Below are 24,333 nucleotides of genomic sequence, written 5' to 3'. Positions count from 1 at the left end.
AAAGCCCAACGAGCTTTTTCAGTTTGCAAAGAGTGGATTGAAGGGGGGGGGAAAGTGTGTGTTGGGTCCTTTTCACACACTGTGCACTGGGGGATGGAGCGAATGAAGCCCTTTTTTATTACGGTTATACCGTGAAGTTTACAACCGCGATAACACTGATAGTCTCCCACTGTAAATATCAATAGAGCAATATTAATGTGTTTATCAGCACCAGTCGCACCCCGCATGTTGTAAATACAGTTTATTGCAGATCCTACTTTGTGTAAATTATTGTGGTACATTTTTTTTTTTTTTTTTTAATAATTCTAACATTTTTCTTCACTCTTTGGTGACTTATTTTTTTATTTTTATTTATTTTTTGTTAGTGTATGTTCTGTACAAACGGAGAGTCACTGAAAACCAGAGTCAAATTCCTTACACACTTTGCCAATAAAGCCTGATTCTGATAATTCAGATTTCCACCATCCCTTTGTTTCCAGACCCTGTGCGTTTATTATTCCCGGTGTTGTAGTATAATCAGCTATTGATTTATATATTGATTTATTTAAATGAAGTCAGATGTGACATGGAACTCATGATGGGCAAATTTGATTAAACTAGGTCATGTGACATTGGTAGTGATACGTGATATCAGAGCTTTTATTACTAATGGCTGTTTTGGTATCTGTGCGTTAGAAAAACATCGATATTGTGATATGAGACTGGATATCGTTTGGGATTTGGGATATCGTAATACCGCAATATAGTCAAATGTTGTATTTTCTTATAAAAAATATCTCTTATGAAAGCCACAGTAATTATGCCTAAAATATTGTGAAATTATTGACATTGATGTATTTGACCAATATTGACAAAATGAAAAATCATAGCAGCAATATTGGTGCTTTCAGAAGATATTTAAACACAAGAAATATTTGAGAAATAATCATTCGTAATGTGGCTGTTATGACTGAACAGGTAGAAGTGTTGATTAGAACATTTGAAGTTCCGAAAATGGCATTATTTACTGTAACGCAGCCTCAACTACAACATTTGACTATCATGCGATTCCACGCTAACTAAAATCCCAGGCGGTATCTAGTCTCCTATTACGATATAAATATTATTGCGATATATCGCCCTGCCCTAGCATATTATTTTTTTAATTAGACCAAAGTGGTGACTCTCTTATTAACGCGGAGAACTAATTTTGATCGAGCAGACTGTGTACTTTGGTCAGTCTTGCAGCAATGGTTGTGTAATTATATTGTAATTTGGCTGTTAGCAGGGCGTTCCAGCTCCGTGGGAGGGGATAGTCCCTGGAAGTCGGGGTGAAGGGCGTTTTCTAGTTGTTATTAACGGGCTATAACTTTGGATCGATGATTTAGGAATTAGAATGCAGACGGCATAGAGCTTTTTTTCCCCTGTAAGTCTTCCTTCTAACGAGTGAAGTTCCCTTTCTGTCTCTTTGTCATTACATTACATTGCATTTAAAATATATATTGGTGTCAGAAGAATCTTTTTCACAAACAAGGATTGTACCCCTTCTAGGGGTATGTAACGGTGCAAGATTTTAAAATTGTATTTTTTAAATTGATTAAGTATAAACTTATATGCTGCCTGATCGGATTGTGTGGCTTGTATAGATACAGGAACTCCCGCACCAGTTGTTTGGTGCAATGACAATATTGTAATTTGTCTGCAAACATTTAAAATATGACAGTGATCACCTGAAGAAGCCGCTTGTTCAACACCTATTAGATAAAAAATAAAACATTCCGGTCAGGGACCTTGTTCAGACAATTGACCAACCACCTCCAAAGCATTTTAAATGTGAAAATGATTTCTACTCATGGCACGTTCATGGGACATGCCATGAGTCCGTACAAAAATGTACAGAGTAAGTAGAGCGCTCCATTTGAACGTTTTATACCTTTTGAGTAAAAACAAATTGGGGGAAGAATAGCCACAGTGCTTTTTTTCCGGGAAAGTAATCTCCACTTGTGGACTTGGTTTTTGGGGTAATTGTGGGTAAATGTGTCGTCCTAAGGTCCTGGTGGAACATGCCGAACGCTGGAAGACGGACGAGGATCCTCTGCCTTTGCTGGAGGTTTACACCGTGGCCATCGTCAGCTTCGCTCGGGCCACGTCCTGCCTCTCCTCCGAGTGCGACAACGTGCCGCTTCTACTTGAAAAGTTATCTCTGTGAGTGCAGCGCTCAAAGCTCCAAAAGCCTTATTTGCAGTTTATGTTCCTTTTTTATTTATTATTATTTTTTTTCATAATTAATGTTCAGAACCAAATTACGAGTTATTCTCACATGGCCAATTACAGACACATTTCCATAAATGCCAGTTTATATTTGATAAGTACTGCGTTTCTGGCTTTGAGTTTCTGAATAACACCTTTGTGCGGCCGTTTTTTTTCTTTGTGGCCGAGTTTCAAAAAAGTTTCTATACATATACTCCCATTGCCTCTCAATTGCTTTGCATTAATTTGTCATGAATGCAACTTTCTGGTCCATTCATTTTTTTCCACCCTTTGTTTTATACTACCTGTTAATAACTGACTTTATCTTAAACTAGAAAGATGAAAAATTGGATGAGTTGAGTCATACTGGTACTTCAGTTTAGCGAGGCAATTGTGCAGATATTTGCTTTTTACAAGCATATTTTAACATTAAGTGACTGAGTTATACTTCGGGGAAAAAACAACGTAATGTTCTTTATGATAACTTTAGGAACCTTTTATATTCTAAACATGTTCTCTATTGCCAAGAGTTGACACAGATACTTTCACCACAATCTCACTTTTGCTAAACCCAGAAGTTATAGCTTGTGTGGATATGTCCGTGTTTTACAATGAAACCAAATGTATTTATTTAATTCAAATGCATTGTTATTAGCAGTTACTAACATGTCGATTCCAGACATCAATCCTTGCTGCTATTGCCAAAAAAAACGAAACAGATTCCCAGCACGCAATAAGAGAAGACAAATCTGTCCAAATAAAAACTTTTTTCGAACTTTCAGAATAACTCAAAGTTACAACTTTTCCCTGCGTGAAATCCACACGGTTGTAAAACCCTCTGGCTTCTCCGCAGAATAGAAACAGACTCTTAACTGGATATGGCCAATACAGAATATGCACAGAAAATCCGGAAAACAAAGAAATTAATGTTTTTATAAATATTTAAGTTATTTTATGTTTTTGTCTCCACAGCAACACATTTTCATATTCCATGCATCTCTGTCCTATATATTGCTATGTATAGTTTCACGATGCACGATTAGCAAGACCTTAATTCTTGAACTTTATTGTCACAATCTTGTTTTTTTAAATGTCTGTCTGTCCTTGACCCACATTCTGCTTTTGACAAACGCTTTTGTGAAATACGCAGGAGCTGTGTGGAGCTGCTGCTCCTACTGCCCCAGCAAGTCCCCGTGGCCTTATGGGACGAGTTCCAGTCCTCCATGAAGGTCAGCGTCTCCATGGTCCACATTTAGATTTCCACTTTGTCTTTCTGATTAAGATCAGTGAAAAGATTGGGGGTGAAAAATAATGGCTTTTACTATGAGCTTAAAGAAATATACACTGATCAGCCACAACAATAAAACCAACACTAATTTTGTGTAGCTCCCCCTCGTGCTGGCAAAACAGCTCTGACCCGTGGAGGCATGGACTCCACAAGACCTCTGAAGGTGTCCTGTGGTATCTGGCACCAAGACATGAGTAGCAGATCCTTTAAGTCCTGGAAGTTGACGAGGTGGGGTCCCCATGGATCGGGCTTGTTATTCCAGCACATCCCACTGATGCTCCATCGGATCCGACCCTAGCCCCGCCCATCCACATGATGTAGAAAAAAATGTGATTCATCAGACCAGGCCACCTTCTTCCATTGCTCCACGGTCCAGTTCTGATGCTCACGTGCCCATTGTAGGCGCTTTCGGTCGTAGATGGGGGTCAGCATGGGCACTATGGCTGGTCTGTGGCTACGCAGCCCCATATGCCTCAAGCTGTGATGCACTGTGTGTTCTGACACCTTTCAATCATAGCAGCATTAACTTTTTCAGCAATTTTGTGCTACAGTAGTTCTTCTGGGTTCTTCATGGGTGCCCATGACCCGGTCACTGGTTCACTGGTCCTTCCTTGTACCACTTTTGGTAGGTACTAACCTCTGCGTACCGGGAACGCCCCACAAGACCTGTCGTTTTGGAGATGCTCTGACCCAGTCTTCTAGCCATCACAATTTGGTCCTTGTCAAAGTGGCTCAGATGCTTACTCTTGTCCATTTTTCCTGCTTCCAACACATCAACTTCAAGAACTGACTGTTCACTTGCTGCCTAATATATCCCACCCCTTGACAGGTGCTATTGAAACCAGATGAGCAATGTTATTCCCTTCACCTCTCAGTGGTTTTAATGTTGTGGCTGATTGGCGTAATTGCTCTGTCTGTTTTGTGTCATATATTGTATAAACTTACAGATCGAGACTCAAATGGAGTTTGTGACTCGGGCTTGGGAGTTGTAAATGGTATTTTCAAATACAAAAAGTAGATCTTTATGCTGCGTTACCTGTCGATGTTTAGGCGTGGAATTACAACTTGAGACGCATTATGTTGGGTTTAACCAAGCTACAGCTGGAATATTTAACAAGAGGTTACATAATAATTTGAACCTTTACCTACCTATCATTTATCCTGTGCATGGAATCACACTTGTATATTCTGTATATTTTATATATTCTATCATTTCTGTATTTTGCTTTTGGCTATTTTTGATTTTTTTCAGACTGTCTGTAGAGAAATCGACCAATCCCCACGTGACAAATTACTTCTATATGAAAATGTTCTTGCCGAAATAAACAGGTTTTGATTAAGACTAACCCTGATGAACTTTCCTTCACAGTCAGCACACAACCTTTTGGAGGAAAGCGGGAAAGCTCAGCTGCGTGACCTGTCTGTTTTGGCACAGCAGGGCGGTGTGTGGTCCAACACAACGCTAAGCGGCATCCTGTCCAATGAAACACCTCAAACTGATCAAGGTATGGTCCCATTTATTTTAGGGATCGATCGATACAATTCTAAACTTTTTAAGTATCTGCTGATGAAATGCACTGAACCAATCCATTACTTTTACTGAAAAGTGCAGTTAAACTGTTAGTTTGGTGTGATAAAAGAGTAATATAACCATAATTATGACATGTTATCCATTTCTCCTGCTTCTAAAAGTAAAAAAAGGAAAACATTGAGTTTTATTTTTCTTAAGTTTAAGTTTGAAATAGCTCTTTGGTGTCATATCTTAACATAGGAGGTATTTTCCAATATATTGCATCATAGACTGGTATGAGTAGAAGTTGAATAGCTATTGACCAGGAGATTGTGAAAGTTGCACCTCCAGCAGTCATTCCTCCAATGTGTGCCATAACTGTATTAAATTGATTTTTGTGTTTATTTTTCTGTGATCTATTCTTTCTACTTAGTTCACACATTTCTGGAACTAGAGGGTCCCACACTCCTCAACATGAGAATAAAACACCTAATTAAGACGGACAGCACTGAAAAAGCCGCCGTCCTTGCCAAGATATGCTCCGAGTATCCGGGATATGAAGGAAAAGGGAACTTCAAGCAAACCTACTTGGTTTGCATCTGTATGACGAAACCTCAAGAGCAGCTAATGGATGAAGTAAGTAGAAAAATAAGTCGTTCTAGGGTGACTTTATCCAATATCATTGGATATTATATATATATATATATATATATATATCAAGGCAAAGTTTAAATACTAACAATACATCCAACGTAAAACATTTAATGGATGCATTTTATGATGGAACATTGTTTTTCAATCTACCCATATGTGGGGGGAAGTAAAGGCAAATGAATCACTTAGGGCAGGTGTTCCCGACCTTTTTATTATAATGGACCGGACCGCGGTGCACAAAATGTTCACGGGGGCGGGTGTCTCCTGGATACGCACAGAGGAAAACAAATACAATCATGCAAAACAAATAAAAAATACCCGTGTAGGGCTGCCCCTTGAAAGTCGACGAGTCGAATCATCAGTTGGAAACCCGTCAGTCGATTGAGATTCTTCAAGTCGAGCAGTATTTTTTTGAGGTATTTATTTGGAGGAACGGGGCACGACTCGTAGACTCGTTAAGATGATTTTATGTGCATAACGCATGGAGAGGGCCCAATCGGGGAGAGAGCCACAGAGAAAGGGTCCCCCATTACGCAGGGTTTCGTTCCATACTGTCCCATACGCACTTGTTCCATTCCATAAGCAGACATAAAATAAAATAACCTACATCTAAAATAAAAATGTTTCGTCTCGCGGATCACGGGCACCCCAATCGCAGCGTCTGTACTGTCAGAGAGTGAGACAGGTGGCCAAAATACGCCCCAATTGCTCCCTCTCTACAACCCACGCCTTGGGTTGCCGCTCTAGGCGGCCGCCTCTCACGCCTCTAGGAAGAACCGGCCCTGCCCAACGACTTTAGGACCGGCGAGCAGAGGGCGGCGCACCACAGCCGCCCCCACTATGGAACCCCCACCTGCACAGTGGCTGCCCACCGTTAAGTAGCATATACAGCCCGGGGAGGGGTTAATAATAGATCAATAAATAGACCGACACGGTGAGGGGGCACCCCCACGTGCATCGTGGTTTCCTGCAACTATTAAGCAGCGGGTGGTACATAACAGATAGATAAATAAATCTACAATAAAAATACACCGTTTGCTCCCTTGTTTTCAATTTGAGATCGCTCTGACCGGGCTTTGCAAAAAAAAAAAGATGGTATGGTTCCTGGCTAAACACCCGCCCACGCCCGCCTTCTCGTGGCCGGTTGCAAAAAAGAGGTTGGGAACCCCTGACTTAGGGAATAGTTAAACGTAAAAGGATTCAAGGTCAAAATCAAATTCTGACCCAAATAACAGCAGAACAGAGCAGTCATGTTGCTTTTGATTTGTCGGGATGTAGTAACAGCAATAGTTGTTTCAACAGGAATCTTTTTAATAATGAAAGTGTTCTTTCTCTCCGTGATAGATTGCCTCAGTCGACTGTAAAGATGCTCTGGACATGATCTGTAATCTGGAGTCAGAGGGGGATGAGAAAGAAGCGCTGTGTTTGTGCACCGCCTTCCTCAAGCGACAGCTTCTCCAAGAAGATGTTTATTGTGCCTGGTGAGTATTTTACAATACACTTCTACACAGGGTATTCATGATTCATCTACTCCCACTCGAGGTCATCCTTTTTCTATTCACCGCTGGGTGATATTAAAGAATTGATCACAATAGTCATGGGAAATATGCTAAATATAACCTATATCACAACATCTGCCTATGAATTCGAAATTTCACATTATATAGGTTCACGTGAGATTTGGAATATAGCAATATAGAATATAACTGTCTTAACTATTACTATATGATACCAGTAAACGATGGTGAGGATAATCTGTCTGATAAGCTGTTCTCTTCCTGATGTGCCCTCCGCAGGGAACTCACACTGTTCTGGAGTAAGCTACTGATGCGTTTGGAGTCTTCAGCCGACGCATTCCTGGGCCAGAGCAAAAAGATGGCACTGCTTTGCAGAAGTGTCTGTCACATTCTCTTTCTCATCAAAGTAATACAAAATGAGGTACATACTAATTTATTTTTGAAAGCTCTGTACTTAAATGGTTCAAACCTTAGCATTAGGGTTGTCAATCACACTATTACAGTGCGTCTTACCTAATAGAGATGAAACGCTGTCTCCGGGGGTTTTCATCACTTGAATAACGTGAGAAGTGGAAGTGACAAGCCGTCGGCATCAGCAGTTTGGCTGCACAGCGTGACTCATGGATGTTGCATGTTTAGCTACTATAGTGCTAATTACAGACGACCCAACAGAAATGTTTGTCTGTTTCTGTCTGTAAAGAAGTAAGATACAGCTCAGGAAACCCAAACATCTCAATTCTAAATTTCCCTTTGAACTTCCATATGAATGGGTGAGTTGATGAATGACTCGAGATATTTTCAACTCGGGTACAATTAGCTTCTCCTAATTGTGTCAACTTGTTTGAGTTTTTATTCAATTCAAGAGGGTTATTTGTTACATTACACAAATGCATGCAATGTACGGCCCTTGAATGACTTATCCTCAGTATTTTTGTAACATTTTATTCTTCTCCTTTCTTTTTGCCCCTCAGGTTGGAGAGGTGGGGCTTCCAGTGTGTGTTGAAATGTGCATTCAGGCGCTTAAAATGACCAACAGTGAAAACAAGGATAGCAAGTCTACAATTTGCAAAACAATTTGCTGCCTCTTGCCAAACGATCTTGAGGTGAAACGCGCCTGCCAACTGACTGAGTTCCTCATTCAGCCCACCGTCGACTCGTACTACTCCGTGGAGTCCCTCTACAACGAGCCCGACCAAAAGCCTGACGAGGACGGAAGTCTACCAGTACCGAATTCTTTACACTGCGAGTTACTGCTGGCCTTGAAGACACAGTGGCCTTTTGATCCAGAGTTCTGGGACTGGAGAACGTTGAAGCGCAACTGCTTGGCATTGATGGGCGAGGAAGCCGCCATCGTGTCTTCTATTGACACACTAAATGACACTGATGACCAGGAAGAGGAAAGCGCTCTGGCCAAGGCCCCCGAGTACAAAGACCTCGAGGACTTTCTTTTAAACACTACCAATGAACTCAATGAAATAACAGACGAAAGGGAGAAAAACAGAGAGGCGAAAAAACTAAGGGAGCAAGGCTTCGTCTCAGCACGGTTTCGAAATTGGCGGGCGTACATGCAGTATTGTGTTTTGTGCGACAAGGAGTTTTTAGGTCATAGAATCGTACGTCACGCACAGAAGCATTTTAAAGACGGGGTGTATCTTTGTCCGATTTGTGCCGATAGTTTTGAAAGTAGGGCGGTTTTAGAGCCACATGTAGCGTCGCATGTAAAGCAGTCGTGTAAAGAGAGACTAGCTGCAATGAAAGCCGCTCGGAAAGTGAGCAAACCGATTCAGCCCGCTAAAAGCCCCTGCAAAACTATGAAGGTGGCAGCCAAGACCAACTTCAGCCCGGTTGAAATTGACACCTCAAACGGCAACCACACCAGCGAAGAGAAGCCGGTCACGGTGTCTAATCCCATTAAGCAAGAACAAGGGCCGTCCGACACGCAACTCAGCCAGGATTGTTTCTGTCCCGTCAGGAACTGTTCGAAGGCTTTTAAGTTTTTCCGTAATCTCATGGCTCACGTGAGAAGCCACAAGGACGACGAGGAAGCGACGCGATTCCTTGAGATACAGAAGCAGAAGGTGGTGTGCCAGTACTGCAGGCGGCAGTTTGTCAACGTCAAGCATCTCAACGATCATTTACAAATGCACTGCGGCGCCAAACCCTACATCTGCATACAGCTGGATTGTAAGGCCAGTTTTAACTCAAACTCCGAACTGCTCATGCACAGAAAGTTGCATCCCGAATTCAAGGCGCAGTGCATGTTCCCCAATTGCGGGAAGGTTTTCAGCGAGGCCTACTTGTTGTACGACCACGAGGCTCAGCATTACCTCACGTACACCTGCCAGGTGGTTAACTGTGGGAAGATTTTCTACTCGCAGTCCCAATTCCTGTCTCACCAGGAGAATCATGGGCCGAGTGACCCAGTAAGCAATGCTCTCCCGGTAAGTGCGAGCCCTCCTCCCTCCACGTGCGCTCACCCCGCATCCCAGAGCGTCCCCGCCAAGGAGGAGAGATGTGCCTCGTTTGTTCGCCTTGAACGTATCAACACGCAGCCATATATAAAGGAATCGGCGATGGCAAGCACATCACCCACCTCCTCACCTCTGGCTTCCAAGGATCCCGGCCCTGTACGAGTCAAGCACTCCATCGAAAGCATGCTGAATTCTGCAGAGAATTGTGAGGATAAAGAACCAGAGAAGTGTTATACTCCTCTGACAAACCCGACTCCGGCGCCCGTTTATACAAAGCAGGCGCCTGACGTTCCTCCTCAGCAACAAAACGCAACGGCCGTACCAGATGAGAATCCCATAATGTGCACAATAACTCCTATGGATGCTCCGCAGAGAGAAGGGCCTGATGATGGAGACGCGAGTGTCTTTCAGAAAGTGTTGCTACATATTATGTCTCCATCTCAGATAAAAACAGAAATCCCTGGTTCCCTACAAGGATATCCCTCTGACACACGAGCCACAACGGGCAATGACGAGAACATGCATTTCTGTCCTTTCAAGGACTGTACCCGTGCATATAGCACAAACAAAAGTCTCTCGAGGCACGTGAAGAAACAGCACCCGGAGATATTTGAAGGTTGGAAACTGGCCAAGAAATACAACAAGGTGGTTAAAATAACGGCGAAAAAAATATCAAATGTGGAAACTGCTTCACCTAGTCCGGGGGGACAAGGGGACATACCATCCAATCAGCTACCGCCACTATGCAACAAACCTGCCACACAGCAGATTGATTACCCAATGGGATGTTCAAGCTCACCTGTCCCTTGTTATCCTGGCTCAGTGGATCCAGTGCCTATTACTCCAATGGTGAATCCCACGGCATACCAATCATGGGGTAGTCCAGCAGATTCCTCCGGGCTAATGCAGTCTGATATGTCCCAGGCATGGCCCTCACCTCCTTTAACTAACCATAACTATCCTGAGGCCTTCAATATCAATGAATACCCCCCAAGGAGTTATCCGCAGTGGCAGGCAGATCCCTATCAAACCACAACTTCTCTCCCGGCGGAAAGAGACCATCCACTGACAGCTGTTCCAAGCAGCACGTTGTCGCAGGCTGCGTCCGATTCCAGTTTGATGTCTCAGTATGTGTCTAGCTCGCTGATGTTGGACAACGGGGCCCAAATGCACAACGGAGGACAGCAGTATGCACTAATGCATCAAGAAGTCAGTGTGGACAATGTTAATACAGAAAAGAGCAATTCCAATACGACTGCCCCGTTGGGTAACCGCAATAGTGAGTCAATGGTGGAAAACCTTTCTGGGGCAAGTTACCACGCTCCATACGATCAAAATGTTGCTCCCAGTCAGACTGTGACAACATCAGTGGATATCCCAGCAAAATGCCTGAGCCCAGAGACACAAGGTGCAATAATAACCACTAGTGAGCTCCCCAAAACAGAGAACATGTCATCTGGATACGACCCGGCTGACAATGCTGTCGACGGTATGCTCAGTCCACCCAGTGTCGTTCCCACGGACATCCCATATGATGATGAGTCTAGTAATCTCGAATGTGAGGCAAACCCAGACGAGAAGAATAATGAGTCCGACGCGCCGAAAGGAAAACGCAATAGGTTAAGCAAAAGAACCAAATGGCCGGCTATCATTAAGGATGGCAAGGTCATCTGCAGGAGGTGTTTTAGAGAGTTCACAAGCACCAAATCTCTCGGAGGCCACCTATCAAAACGCTCGCAGTGCAAGCCGTTGGACGAGGTTGACCTGACGGCCGACCTTCCAACATCGTTTCTTGACTTCCTCAATGACCCTCACGTCCCTGACACTAATGGAGCGATGTACAACATGGCCAACGGTGATTTCTCACAGGAAAGCGGCAGCTTGACCACTTTGATGTCACCGGATATGATGAAGCAGGAACCCCAAAACTCATTAATGATGGACTCCTACCCCTCCGACCATCCCATCCAAGCGAATTGCAATCGGGCGGAGAGGGGAGCCGAGTCGGCCAGTGCAGACCCAAGCGAGCCTCGTCAGGAGGATCACCTCGTGGAAATTTCTCACGCATTTCAAAGGTTAGATTTAATTGAGGCTGCACAAGAGAAAATGCTGGGGAAAATGTCCTTGGGGCAAAACGTCAGTCGTATCGATTCATTTCACTGTCATTCAGACAGTGAAAAAAGCAAGATGTTGAAAGCCAGAGAGAGGAGGGACGAACGGCCTCGCGAAAAGATACCCAAACCCTTTCGGTGCGATCAGGATGATTGTGAGTATTCATTCATGACTAAAGAGGCGTTATTCAAACACCTGGTTAAGATGCACGACTTCTCCAACGAGATGATAGAGGAGCTGAAAAGAACGCCCGTGAAATTCTCCCCGTACCCGTGTCAAATTTGCCCCAAAACATTTACCCGGACGACGGGCTTGAGGATCCATTACGAAAAGGTGCATCGCTTGTCGAAGCCGGAGATGCAGAAATTGAAGATCAGCGCCCGCAACAGGCGTGTGTTCAGGCTCGCGAAAGAAGACGTCTTTATCAGCCCAATGGCAGCTGAGGTTGATCCTAATCTTACTCCCAGACCCGCAATACCGCCGACTGCCATTAAACAGGAGCCGCTCGATATTGCCATCGAAGCTCAAATCGAAAATGACAATTCTATTGTCGTCCAAAATAACGGAGCGGGGGGCGACGTAACGGAAGGTCTCACCAGTGAACCATCGACTGTTACACGGCTGCCGTCTCCCGAAAACTACTTAAGTGAGAGCCAGTTAGGTATGACGACCCCGCCGCCGATGCCTGACCACGCTCAAGCCGAGCTCAAGGAAGCCGAAGTGATTCAGGCGCCAGAGTTGAAGGAGGCGCTGGGTCAGGTGGCCGCGTCGCCGAACCCCCAAGTGACATCGGCCCTGTCACCGTTGGGCAATGTGAAAGAACCCGTAGCCAAGATGGCCACGCCGCCCTTAGACAAACCCAGCAGTTCAAAAAACACTCCCCTAAAAGACGAGCACCAGAGGAGGGAGAAGCCCCAGAAAAAGCTGGGGCTCAAGATGTGCGACGCAGACAACGCCTTTAGTCCTTACAGACCGTACCGCTGTGTTCACGAAGGATGCACGGCCGCGTTCACCATTCAGCAAAACCTGATCCTCCACTACAGGGCTATGCATCAGGCATCCTTGCCCTTGGGCAAAGGTGAAGTAGACGCAGAAAAGAGCAGCGTTCACAGTCAGCCAGAGAGCATAGGCAAGGACAACGAGGTCAGGTGTCAGGTGAAAGATTGTTCCCGGGTGTTCATGGGGATCACCCGGCTGGTGCAGCATTACCTCCTACTGCACAAGTTCACGCGCGATAAAGCCACTGCCATGATGTCCAGCATGAACGTAGGGACTTTCAGTTGCGACCGGACCGAGTGCGCCCTCCCTTTCGACTCTGTGGACACGTACATAGAGCACATAAAGAATTTCCACAAAGAAATTGCGATCTCCGAAAGCGGGACGGTGGACACGACGTTCAAGTGCGAGTTTGAGGGGTGCGACCGCGTGTACACTACAAAATCCAACCTCCTCCGTCATCTGATCAAAAAGCACGAGTACGTGTACGACCCAAAAAGCAGCGACGGCAGGAGGTCCCGATCCGTGGGGCTGTTCACCCCAGCCAACAACGGCAAAGAGAACGTCGAAAACAAATTCAAAGTGAAAAAGAAAACGGCGAAGAAGAAAGACGTCAAGTCTTTTGAGCACTGGACCAGTTTTGGGAAGCCCACACTGAAAACCCACGAGGACGCGTCGGCCATGTGCATCAAGAAGTCGTCCTTACAGTACCCCTGTATGATAATCGGCTGCGACGCGGTGGAGAGAGCCGAAAGGAGCATATTCAAGCATTACACCACTCATGGCCTCACGGAGAGATACATCGAAGATCACAGGAGCCAGTTCATATTCTGCAAGAAGTATTCGCGCTCTAGGTTCAAAGACTCAAACAAGTCGGAAGGCATGTCCTCGAGCTCCTCCTCGGAGGAGACCGAGCCGGAGGAGGGCGAAACGCAGAGCTCGCAGTCCGGCGACCAGAAGTCCGAGGACATGCCCAGTCGGATCGCCCAGGACGACGGGAAGCTGTCGAACGACGAGAGCTCAGAATCTCAAGCTTCCACGGGGACGGACGGGGCGAGAGGGAGGGGTCGCCCCAGAAAGCCTGCACATCCCACACCAGCCTGCTCCGAGAGGATGCAGACCCTCCGAAATCGCTCGACTGTTAACAGCTCGAGGGAGAACTCCAACCCGGGCACTCCCACAGCTCAAGAGGAGCCATGTGACGAGGTCCTGTTGCCAGGAGCGTTAAAGCCTTTACGATTCGAAGATTCCTTCCTGAAGTTTTTGGAAACCTCGGAGCCGACCCACGCTTCCAAACGGAAATCCAGCGACCGAGCCAGTGTGGAGCTGCCATCCAAAAGGCAGCACACTCTCAAGCAAAAATCCGCTCACAAGAGTAAAATACCGAACGAGTTCCAGGACTGCGGGAGCCTCGTTGACTTTAGAAATCCCCTCAATCTCAAATCGGTGAGCAATGTTAAGATTGTAATGGATCAAACTTTTTCAGATGGTGCTGAACTCTTGCTTAAGCAACTACAAGATATGAAACCCATAGTCATGATAAAAAAGTGGCTTTACAGTGGTTCATAGCCTGGGATTCTGTCTTCAACATGTTCTCACTCAGGACTTGAGAAAGAAAAGATGCTGCAGAACGGTTTTCTCGGTAGTGCATCAGATTTCCAACTGTTCCCAAATGGTCACAGCTAAAGAGGAAATGGACTATTTTATACTCACGAAATATATGTCTTGGATGATTTTAAATATGTATGTTAGGTATAATAACCAGGTAATCTATAGGGCATAGATTTTAGAACCATGTTTGTATTTATGATGCTTAGTACTGAAGAATTGTTTTCCTTTTTTTTTTTTTTTTTTTTTTTTTCTTTTTTTTGGCTAAATGGAGACTTTTAAAGAAAAACTTTTTATATATCCCTATGGGATTTAAAGTTTTGTTTGTATTTATTTCATCCTTTCTCAACACTAGTAGACCTATCTGTAATATTTACATGTCTTCCACAAAGTGTTCAATAAAATGTTAACTCATTCCTTTTGTAAATCTTGATCTGCAGATGTTTTCTGTTGCATTCATGATATATTATAATGTTAATAGAGTAATGTGATGGTCTATTGGGAATCAAGAAGCCTCACTATTTACAGCATTGACACAACGTAGAGATGCACTTAGTACACATGTCAGTCCATTGGAATCTGCAGTGAAAACACATTGCATTAATAGTAAGTTTATGCATAGAGATGGATATAAAGTGAATATCAAATTCGTGGACCGCGTCTGTAAGGCTCCTGCAGAAAAAAGCAGAACGCCGTGATTCATAACTAGAAGCAGAAAAAATATGAGTCTTTACGTGTCTTATTCCACAATGACATAATTGTTTTATATCTCAATTGTGCTTCTAAAAAAAGCCCCTCTCTCAAATTTAAATATTATTGGATACGGCACATTATATGAAATAGTATTATTCTTTAAACTCGCTCTTTTGCGCTGTTCACATGTATTTTATTCCCATTGTGTCATCTGAACACACTTCAGTTATGAAGGAAGCTTTTGTTTAAAAAAAAAAAAAAACAATTGAGAAAAAATTCAATTGTATTCAAAAATTCAAAAATACACTCCCCCCGTTATCAGGGGGGAGTGTTCATAAACACTACTGTTGCGAAGCCCGGGACGTTTGCTAAAAGTGGGGTGAGGGGGGGGGGGGGGGGGAGTCGACGGATGATCAACGAGGTCCGAGGTGTGTTGAGAAAATGTACAACGTTTTGAAAATGTTGCGTCGTGTAGGGGGGGGGGGGGAAGGAAGCGTTTCCAACAGTCGGTTCGCGCGGAGTCGACCGACGAACGTCCACAGAAGCAACTCGCGGCGCGGCGCGGCGCGGTGGGCGGGGGCGGCTGTTCCGGAGCCGGAAATCGACACCGGGGGCTCCCTTGAAACGTCACTCTGGCGGGAGCAGCGTCGCAAGCGGCGTGATCGCGGGCGCCGGACGCGCGGGGCTCGACCGACGTGCGTGTGTTTTCGATCGAAAACTCTCGAACTCGCCCCCAGGCGCCGAAAATGGCCACCTCGTCCGTGTCGAAGGTAACGTGCGGTCGACGGTGCCCGACGTTGCACTCCGTGCTGCCCCGTGTGCCGTTGTAACCGCGTGGCCGCTGCCGTTTCAGGGATGCTTCGTTTTCAAGCCCGGCGCCAAGAAGAGGAGCAAGGCTCCGGGTGTCGGTGAGCGACGCCGCGGTGGTCGCAAGTGTCGCGTGTTTTCAGTGGGACGTCACCCCCCCCCCCCCCCCCCACGCCTCGCTCGTCGGGTGGCGCTGGCCTGACTGGGTGGAGTACCGCGACGCCTCTGGACACGTGACTGTGGATCTATCGTTTGAAGGGCGACTGTTGGTGCTTTTCGTTTACACACAAGGAATGCTGTGTTTCGAGGAACGCTCCTTAGCAATGTGAACATTATGACCAAGCAGGCAAAGAAGTGAAGAAAAATGCGTTTATTTTTTCTTTACTATAATTCAGCCTTTTATATCAAAACGTTAGAAGAACCAAAATCCCGGAAGTGATCAAGTTTCGAATAACAATATCCACAATATGATGATGTCTGTCTGTCCGTCTCGTCCGGCCCTACCTGCAGACGTAACCCGTTGTTAATGAGTTTGCTTCTTTTCTTTTTATCGACAGCGGATTATTTCGCGCAAGGCTGTGAAGGCGGCGGCGGCGGCGGCGCCAACCTGCGATTCAATCTGTGCCAAGATCTTTGGGATACGATCAAAGCCGACACAGAGGTGAGGAGGCCCTGAACCCGACACCCGGGACACCGGAACGCCCCCCCCCCCCCCCCCCCCCCCCATCGCGTAGTGTGACCTCAGAGAGCTGAAGGTCGGCTCGGTAACGTAAAACACAAAGAGTTAACTCAGAGCAAGTGGATCGAGTTTGCTTTGGGTTGGCGGCAGTGAACTGGATTATGAGTGGCCACTCGTTGGACACTTCTGTTTTGTTTTCTTTCTTCTTCAGACGTTGCAGGATGAGCTCAACACCCAAATCCTGGATGGCCTGCTGCAGTTCATCAGAAAGTGCTGCTCCACATTTCAACGCAACGCGGACGACTGGGTCTCGCGCATGAGGGCCAGTGAGATTCCCACCGCCGCCCTCGTGCTCGGTATGCGACATTTGTTGCGTTCGTCAGTTTCCACCGAAACCTGGCAGCAGGGAAGACAACACTTCACACTTGATTTGATTCCACTGCTGTTTCTGGCTGTACAGCGAGTAGGTATCTTTTAAATGAATCAGCATATTCCACCAGGTGCATTTACATTTACAAGGAATTTGTCACGGTGAGGATTGGCGCCCATCTACAGATAATTGGCATTTGAAAAAGCTCGACAGTCTGAGGAAAAAATTAAATAGAATCATATAAAATGTAAAGTAAAAATAAAATAGCCAAATATACACAAATAGCTGAAAATGACAAAAATAGAAATATACGAATGGGATTCTATGTACGGGGTACGTTATTGTTATGGGTATGAATTCTAAATGGTGTATGTATTTGTGGATGTATTTACTATATGACTTGTACGACACAGATATACTGCTTATACATTGTTGTTTTTTCGCAAGGTGTCAATGTTCCAGATCACGAGATGACCTTCCAGAGTCTGTACGACCTCCTACAACAATCTGTCACTCCTCATGTGGCCTCGGTGCAGGCGAAAGAGTGTGGAGGTAAAACACGGGAAACACTTTACTTTTTTTTATTATTATTATTATTTTTATTTTTTTATTTTTCCCTCTGACTTTTTAAAGCTGTTCTACTTTAAAAGAAAAAGATGTTATTGGCTGACTAGACATTTATCAGCATATACCTTCACCACAATGGACAGAGCGTAATTATTCCAATTGTGACCTCCTTGATTTTAATATTGGATCCAAAGTGTCATGTCATATTGTACTATTGTTGCCACCCTACTTGTTTACCTATGTGAGCGTCCCTGGTTATTTGTAAAGGGGAAATTGCAAACATAAAAAAAAAAAAACAACAACATTTTACTCACAAGTTAGAACCGTCATTAGAATCTTGGAACGCCTCCGTCTTTTCCTTCCCAGCGTTGAAGCACCTGATGCAGAGGGTCCTGGAGAGGCTGATGGGCAGCGCCGTGTCCGTGGATGAGGAGGACGACGAAGGTGACCAGCGCAGTTCCCCGCTCCACCAGCAGAGGGTAAACTGCTCCCTGGCCGCGCTCTGCGAGTGGTACGACAACGCCACCAAGGTAGGGGACGGAATAAAACCAGACCCACTGCCCTGGACGAGGGGAGCCCGGTCCTCCTGTATGTTCGGGGGGGGGGCGGGTCAGGAGTCACGTTTTTGTTTTCCCGCGTCGTAGCAATCCGGCGGAGGCACTCCCGGTAAGAAGCGTAGCTCCTCCAGTAAGGACGAAGGGCAACGACAACCACGCCCGCCCGTCGTCATCATCTTCAAAGACTTTGAGGCTTTCAATCCGCGCGTCCTCCAGGACTTCATCCTCATCTGCAGGTCGCTACGGACGCGCCGGCTCAGATCTTTACCCCTCGACGTTTTTAACGTTTTTTTTGTTTTTTTTAACTTAACCGAATGGAATTCCCCAAAAACGTGACCTTGTCGTTTCGTTTTCAAAGCCGGTACCTGGAACGCCTCCCCCTGATGCTGGTTTTCGGGATCGCCACGGCGCCCAGCACCATCCAGCGCCTGCTGCCGCACTCGGTGTCGTCGCTGCTCTGCATCGAGCTCTTCCAGTCGCTGTCGTGCACGCAGCACCTGGCCACCGTCATCGACAAGGTGGAGCGCGTCGCCTCTCAAGACATTTGAGCTACTGATTGCCTTTTATTTTGTTTTTGTTTCTTTGTTATTGACTCTGTCCAGAAGCGGCGAAAATCACGAGACGGATGTGACTGTTTATGATACATTGGATTAGAGATAAACTTTATGAACCAATTTCAGAAATACATTTGAACTTATTTGTACATAAAAAAATTACACAATTACTTATTTTATATATATGGACTAAATACAATTAAGTATAAATCACAAATGTATTTTAGATATCGCAAACAATAAATAGTTCTGCATCTTAGTTGACAGGAAAACGGAAGAAAAATTGCATTTGGCTTCTACTTTTGCTTCCCAAAGTTTGTTTACAGTATATTTGTTGCGGCATTGATACCTGGAAATGTGATTAAGGAATGTAAACTCATATTTCATTTTGGGAACAAATTATGAAATTGATCTCAGTTAATTTAGATGAGCTTTATCTAAATGTTGCTGATTTAAACTATATTTGGGCTAATACTAAGTCCAAATGGCTTCCAAAAGCAGTTGTATACGCAAAACAAATGCCTTATCGCCATTCCTCATTCCAAATTCCATTTCCTGTCTTGCTTCCGTCTCTAGTTGATCCTGACGCACCAGTTCCCCTTCAAGCCGACCGGCAAGGTGCTGCAGGTCCTGCTGAGCATCTTCCTCTACCACGACTTCTCCGTGCGCAACTTCATCAAGGGCCTGAAGGTGACGTCACAAGCCTTTGTGAAACCAGGCGCGTGCACATCGCGTCTGCGGCGTCATTGGCTTGTCTTTTAAAAATAAAAGTAAAAATAAAAAAAAAAACGGGACGATGTGTCTTCCAGCTGGCGCTCCTGGAGCACTTCCTGTCCCAGCCGCTCAGCGTGCTGTGCTGCGGGAAGAAGAAGGAGGCGGCGGCGAACGTCGAGCGGCTCAGCAGAGAGGAGGTGGAGGGCGTGCGGCAGCTTCCCTCCTTCAGGAGGTGAGAGGACTAAACGGTGTTTGGGTGCAGTGGCCTGGACAGGTTCTCTGGGATGTGGCTTCCTTCCCCTGCACAGACCTGTCTGTTTAAAGGGAGAGTCCACTCCGGTCCTGTGGGAGGCAGAAACTAAGTGGAACTTATTATTATTATTATTATTATTATTATTATTATTCAAATTTTTTAATTTCTTTTTTTTCTTTTTATTATTCTTCAAAAAGAGATGGTGAGGGGTCCTTTTAGCTGATATGTACCAACTTCCAATTGGTCAGGAGGCTCGAGGCGTTAGGCTTCTTACCGAGTCGTTGAGATGTGCTTGAATTTTGCCCTCAGAAATATAAGTACTGGAATACATTGAAAATAGCCCCTTTTTTGCTGAAGTGCTTGTAAAGTCCTTGAAACAAACACGCTACTTGAAAAGTTGTGATATAATCCCCCTGGTTTTGTTATTGAAATCGTAAAGTGGTAAAAGAAATTCCAGAATCGCATTTGCAACATTGTTGATGCCAGGGAAATGAAAATGAATCCAACATGGTTGGAAATAGACACTTAGAATATTAGATGACAATGGGATTAATAAGAGATGTATAGATACAGTATATACCAATATAAATTACAGACAGTGAGATTTATGTTTTAATTAATAAAGATCACATTGAGAATTGCTTATTTGATTTCTTTACGCTGAAACATTATCAAAGCAGAACCTCTGATAAAGGCGAAGGAGGCTCCGGTGAAGTTTGAGTCCGACCGCCTCCTCGGATCTCCCGCCCCTCTTTTTAGGAGGCCGACTCGGTCTTGAATGCAACCTGATTTTGCGGGGAACAAACTGTGGTGAGGCAGCCGTGGTGTATTCCGGTTTGAATGTGTTATTTGTATTTCCCGGGCTCCAGGTTTGTAGAGAAGCAGGAGCCTCAGGAACAAGTCGCCCTGTTGACCGACGACGCGCACGTCAAGGTACGGGCCCTCGTCCCAGCGCGCTCCTCCTTCAGTCCGGGAGCGACGGGGTTTGATATTCTCCCTGCTCGTTGTTTTTCAAGGGGGTGTGTAAGAAGCTGCTGAAAGGTCTCCGCAAGTATCACAAGAGCTACTTCCCCGTCCTGAAGTGCCTCCACACGCTCACCAACTCCCTGCCCAAATACCCCCTGGGCAAGCAGGCAAGAGGCTACCGTGCATTTCTGATATCTACCTGGTTATTATAGGCCTTTTTTTTTTTTTTTTTTTAAACCGTTTCACCTCTGGGCGCAGATCAGAGAGCTGCATATCCTGTGTCTGGAGGGCAACGTGTGGGAGAGCGCAGAGTACCAGTCGGCCGCGCAGCTCCTCAGGTGAGACTCGACAGTGTGACGTCGGGTTCCAATGGAGAGGCCTGCATCCGTCATCCTTGTGAGCGAAAGGGGGTGGGGGGCGGTATCAGCAGCAGCGACACGGTTGTCCCCGTCTTTATTTGGGTGCTTTAGTACCTTTTTTTAGAAATTGTGTGTTTGGTGATCAATTCAATCAAGAGTTAAGGTGGCGTTTCAGAGGAAGTAGTGTTAACTAGTTCTACGCCCTTTTTTTGGAAAATAGAAAAGTGGAAAATATCACAGCAGACGCTTATGGGGTTGATTTGGAAAATATGTGCAGTAGTATAAAAACAAACCATATCAAAAAGGTCTTTTTTATAGACTGTATACATTATAGTGATTCTGAATTTAAACATTTTGTGGGGAAAAATGGAAGCATGTAAAGCAAAATTACAAAAAAATATTTAACAATAATCTTCCTGCAGTCACCAGTTTGGGGAACGCCTGTTCTCAATGTTCCGTTCCACATTAGGGTGGGAAGATGAGGGTCCATTTTTCATTCCTACGAGGCTTCTTTATGCGCCTCTCAAGTCATCGTTTTTTCCCCAAACGAGTGTCGTTGATCTCCTTGATGTCAATCCGAGCCGCGTGCTGCACCGCTCCTCTGACCCGGGCGTTGTTGCGTCGCGCCCCCTCCAGGATGCTGGCCAAGGACGAGCTGGTGGGGGCGCTGCAGCGCTGTGCCCACATCCTGAAGCCCGTCCGGTCCAAGTGCCTCGGGAGAATCCTCATCCGACTGGGGGAGCTGCTCATCAAGTTTGAGAACCTGGACAGTGAGTGAAGATCTATTTCTTATTTTCTATTTTTTTTTTCTTCCTCCTCAATTTAGAACCAATCCCACAGGTTCTTTCTTCTTGGTGCTTTTTACGATGGCAGTGTCAAGGTGTAACGCATATCCCCCTTTATATTCTCGAAAGACGGCTCCGGCGAAACCGCTGCCGGCGAGGAGGACGTCGCGTCTCCCGGGATAAGTTTACAGAAGAAAACTGATCTGTTCCAGCTGCAGAAGGTAGGACACCCCCCCCACCCCTCGCTCGCATTCCAGTGAAGAGTCCGATCCTCCGTGCGTCGCGCAGAAGCTTCACAGCTTCACTCTGCGTGCGTTCCAGACGCTGCTGGAGATGAAGGAAACGCGGAGATCCAAGAAGATGACTCAGTTCGAGATCCTGCGAAACGAAGCCCTGGACTTCATCCACGGGCTAGTGAGGTAACGTCCGCTTCTTGGGCCGACGACGTCGCGCGCGGAAACCTAATTCGGGGCCGTGACGTTTTTTTATTTTTTTTTTGGGTGGTCTCCCCCTTCCCAGGAGTCACCTCTGTCCTCCGGAGTCTCAGCCTCTTTTCGAGGTTTGCTACTACGGCTCCTCGGCCGTCCTGAGACGCCATCTCAACGCCGCGCCCCGCACCTCCATCCAGACGGCGCTGAGCAACCCCTTCCACTACCTGCAGGTGCTTGGAAAAGTCTTGAATTGGTCTCTCCGATACCTCCAGGTCGTCTGCAAGTCGTTAAAGAGTCTCAAATTCAGTTTGACAAATATTAGGCCTTTTAAAGGGCAATTAAATAGGCTTTTCAAGTTCTTCTGCATCAGTCAACATTTTTGATGTCGAAGCCCAATAACCCAATACTTAAGGTGAATTGTCCACAAGTCGTTTTGTAAAAATCAGTCTAAAAAAGGTTTAATTAGGTGAATTTAGCCCTGGCTACTGCATGTACCGCTCTACTGCAGGGGAAATTTAATTTTTTGCAAAAAAGATAATGCACACAGGTAGATATGAGGAGCTGGTAAATAGCTTTTCCCAGCTGACCCACAAGAAAGCATCCCATTTTGTAGTAATACGCTGTTGTGATGCGGAGAGTATGTACAGTGTGATTTCTCCTTTATGGGAGACTATATGCACATTTAGCATTGTACCTATATGCGCATAGCCAGTATGCACATTTAAACACATTTACACATCGATGTATCAATATTCAGCAAAATATCAAGAAAAGTGGGTGAAGAGTTGTGTTGTCCAAATTATCTTTTATTCTTTTGGTCTGTTAAATGTATAACGGGGAGATAATGACGAGGGGCAGTGCTATAGAAACTGATGCGGACTCTTTTACAGGATATTTTCTGAAACTACTTTGCGTTTATTCCTAAAAATGGGAGAGTTATATGTGTACTTCCTTCTTCAGAACGAAAGCCTTCGGACGGAGGACGGGGCGGTCTCCAACGCTGCTCCAGACGTCTGCATCGTGTACAAGCTGCACCTGGAGTGCGGCCGCCTCATCAACCTCTACGACTGGCTGGAGGTCAGGCCCAAAACCACTGCTGTACATACGTGGTTTTAGGAATATGAGTTAGCTCTGCTGGGTTAACGCAAGATCAAAAGCAAGCTAGAATGTTGTTGAATCTAAAGAAATGTGCACCAGCTGAGTAAAAGTTGACTTGTTCAAGGTCTAGGAATAGAAATGACTCTTGAGCAGATAAGGCCGCAGCTCTGCACCGTGTGCTGCTCAAAGGTTGATTGATTTCCACACATGAGGTAATGAACGAAAAATCATTTTGTTTTTCCTCTTCTGCGCCGCCTCCTCCTCCTTTCAGGCCTACGCCACCGTGGTCTCCGCTGCGGAAGGCAAAGATCCCGATTCGGAAGACTACGGAAAAGTGGATGAATTCAAACAGTATCCTTCTGTGACTCGTTCTGCCCAAACTATTTACCACCAGGGTGTCTGCAGGTCCATTTCAATGTGTTAAACTTATTTTTACAAATATTAGGCTTTCAACAGTAAGAAATTCATTTTTTTTTTTTGTCAGGGAACTTAAATGTTATCCAACACGCACAACTCTCGTCTTTAGATCATCGGGTTGTTTTTCCCTTAACGCCCCGCGCAGCGCCCGCTTCATCCAGGCCGTGTCCGAGCTGGAGTTTCTGGGGTTCATCAAGTCCACCAAGCAGAAGACGGACCACGTGTCTCGACTCACCTGGGGAGGCTGCTGAGAGTCCACACGGTGCTGGGTTCAACGTTTCTTCAATGTTAGTTGAAAGATTACAAAAAAAGTCAAATCAGATTGTGTACATTATTACCTTTTCTAATAAATGTTGTTTACCCCGGCTTCTGCTCAGTGTGTTGATGGACTCAGCCCATTAACAGTATATCATGTATAGTGGATATAATTATCAGTTACATATTTTAGTGAGAAATAATTTTAAAAAGGTTGCAGATCATTGAGTTCCATAACATTGTTTTTGCTACCGGACTGCTTATAAAGTGCTATAAAAATGCACTGTGAAATGCTACGAAATAAGGTTCCTTTACTTATCCTTCATTAATGAATAATCGGTATCAGATTTACTAATGCAGTGATGAAATTATCAAGAATTTCCATAATTCACAACACGTCAATATTAAAGCTGAGAGCCATTGAGTGGCTCGGTCAAGATAAA

The 24,333-nt window shown here is 45.2% G+C and overlaps 2 protein-coding genes across 2 annotated transcripts in view; both read left to right on the top strand.

Moving 5' to 3' along the window:
* The window catches only part of znf292a (zinc finger protein 292a), a gene marked incomplete at its 5' end in the record, with an annotated part of 15,739 nt that extends 943 nt beyond the window's left edge, over positions 1 to 14,796 (top strand). The window contains 7 exons of the mRNA XM_080011943.1: positions 2,030 to 2,184; positions 3,380 to 3,458; positions 4,887 to 5,022; positions 5,461 to 5,663; positions 7,026 to 7,162; positions 7,478 to 7,619; positions 8,170 to 14,796. Coding sequence (XP_079868069.1) covers positions 2,030 to 2,184; positions 3,380 to 3,458; positions 4,887 to 5,022; positions 5,461 to 5,663; positions 7,026 to 7,162; positions 7,478 to 7,619; positions 8,170 to 14,346 — 7,029 coding nt within the window. The 3' untranslated portion in view covers positions 14,347 to 14,796. The remainder of the gene's footprint in view (positions 1 to 2,029; positions 2,185 to 3,379; positions 3,459 to 4,886; positions 5,023 to 5,460; positions 5,664 to 7,025; positions 7,163 to 7,477; positions 7,620 to 8,169) is intronic.
* A 967-nt stretch (positions 14,797 to 15,763) lies between these two features.
* orc3 (origin recognition complex, subunit 3) lies at positions 15,764 to 24,245 on the top strand. The gene is made up of 20 exons (XM_080011801.1): positions 15,764 to 15,848; positions 15,932 to 15,986; positions 16,443 to 16,546; positions 16,776 to 16,920; positions 17,382 to 17,486; positions 17,868 to 18,031; positions 18,146 to 18,294; positions 18,417 to 18,576; positions 19,189 to 19,302; positions 19,422 to 19,558; positions 20,449 to 20,512; positions 20,596 to 20,712; positions 20,804 to 20,883; positions 21,541 to 21,674; positions 21,819 to 21,910; positions 22,011 to 22,108; positions 22,209 to 22,350; positions 23,081 to 23,197; positions 23,490 to 23,569; positions 23,781 to 24,245. Exons 1-20 carry the CDS (start codon positions 15,825 to 15,827, stop codon positions 23,884 to 23,886), a joined length of 2,187 nt encoding a protein of 728 aa, XP_079867927.1. The 5' UTR covers positions 15,764 to 15,824; the 3' UTR covers positions 23,887 to 24,245.
* Positions 24,246 to 24,333: the final 88 nt, after the last annotated feature.

The sequence above is a fragment of the Zeus faber genome, assembly GCF_960531495.2.
Source record: "Zeus faber genome assembly, chromosome: 13".
Lineage (NCBI taxonomy): Eukaryota > Metazoa > Chordata > Actinopteri > Zeiformes > Zeidae > Zeus > Zeus faber.
This window is presented reverse-complemented; position numbering and strand designations above follow the sequence as displayed.

Coding starts and splice junctions, on each gene's coding strand:
- orc3 (XM_080011801.1), top strand. CDS start 15,825: ATGGCCACCTCGTCCGTGTCGAAG. Junction 15,987..16,442: donor GAGCAAGGCTCCGGGTGTCG/GTGAGCGACGCC, acceptor TTTTATCGACAG/CGGATTATTTCGCGCAAGGC. Junction 18,295..18,416: donor GACTTCATCCTCATCTGCAG/GTCGCTACGGAC, acceptor TCGTTTTCAAAG/CCGGTACCTGGAACGCCTCC.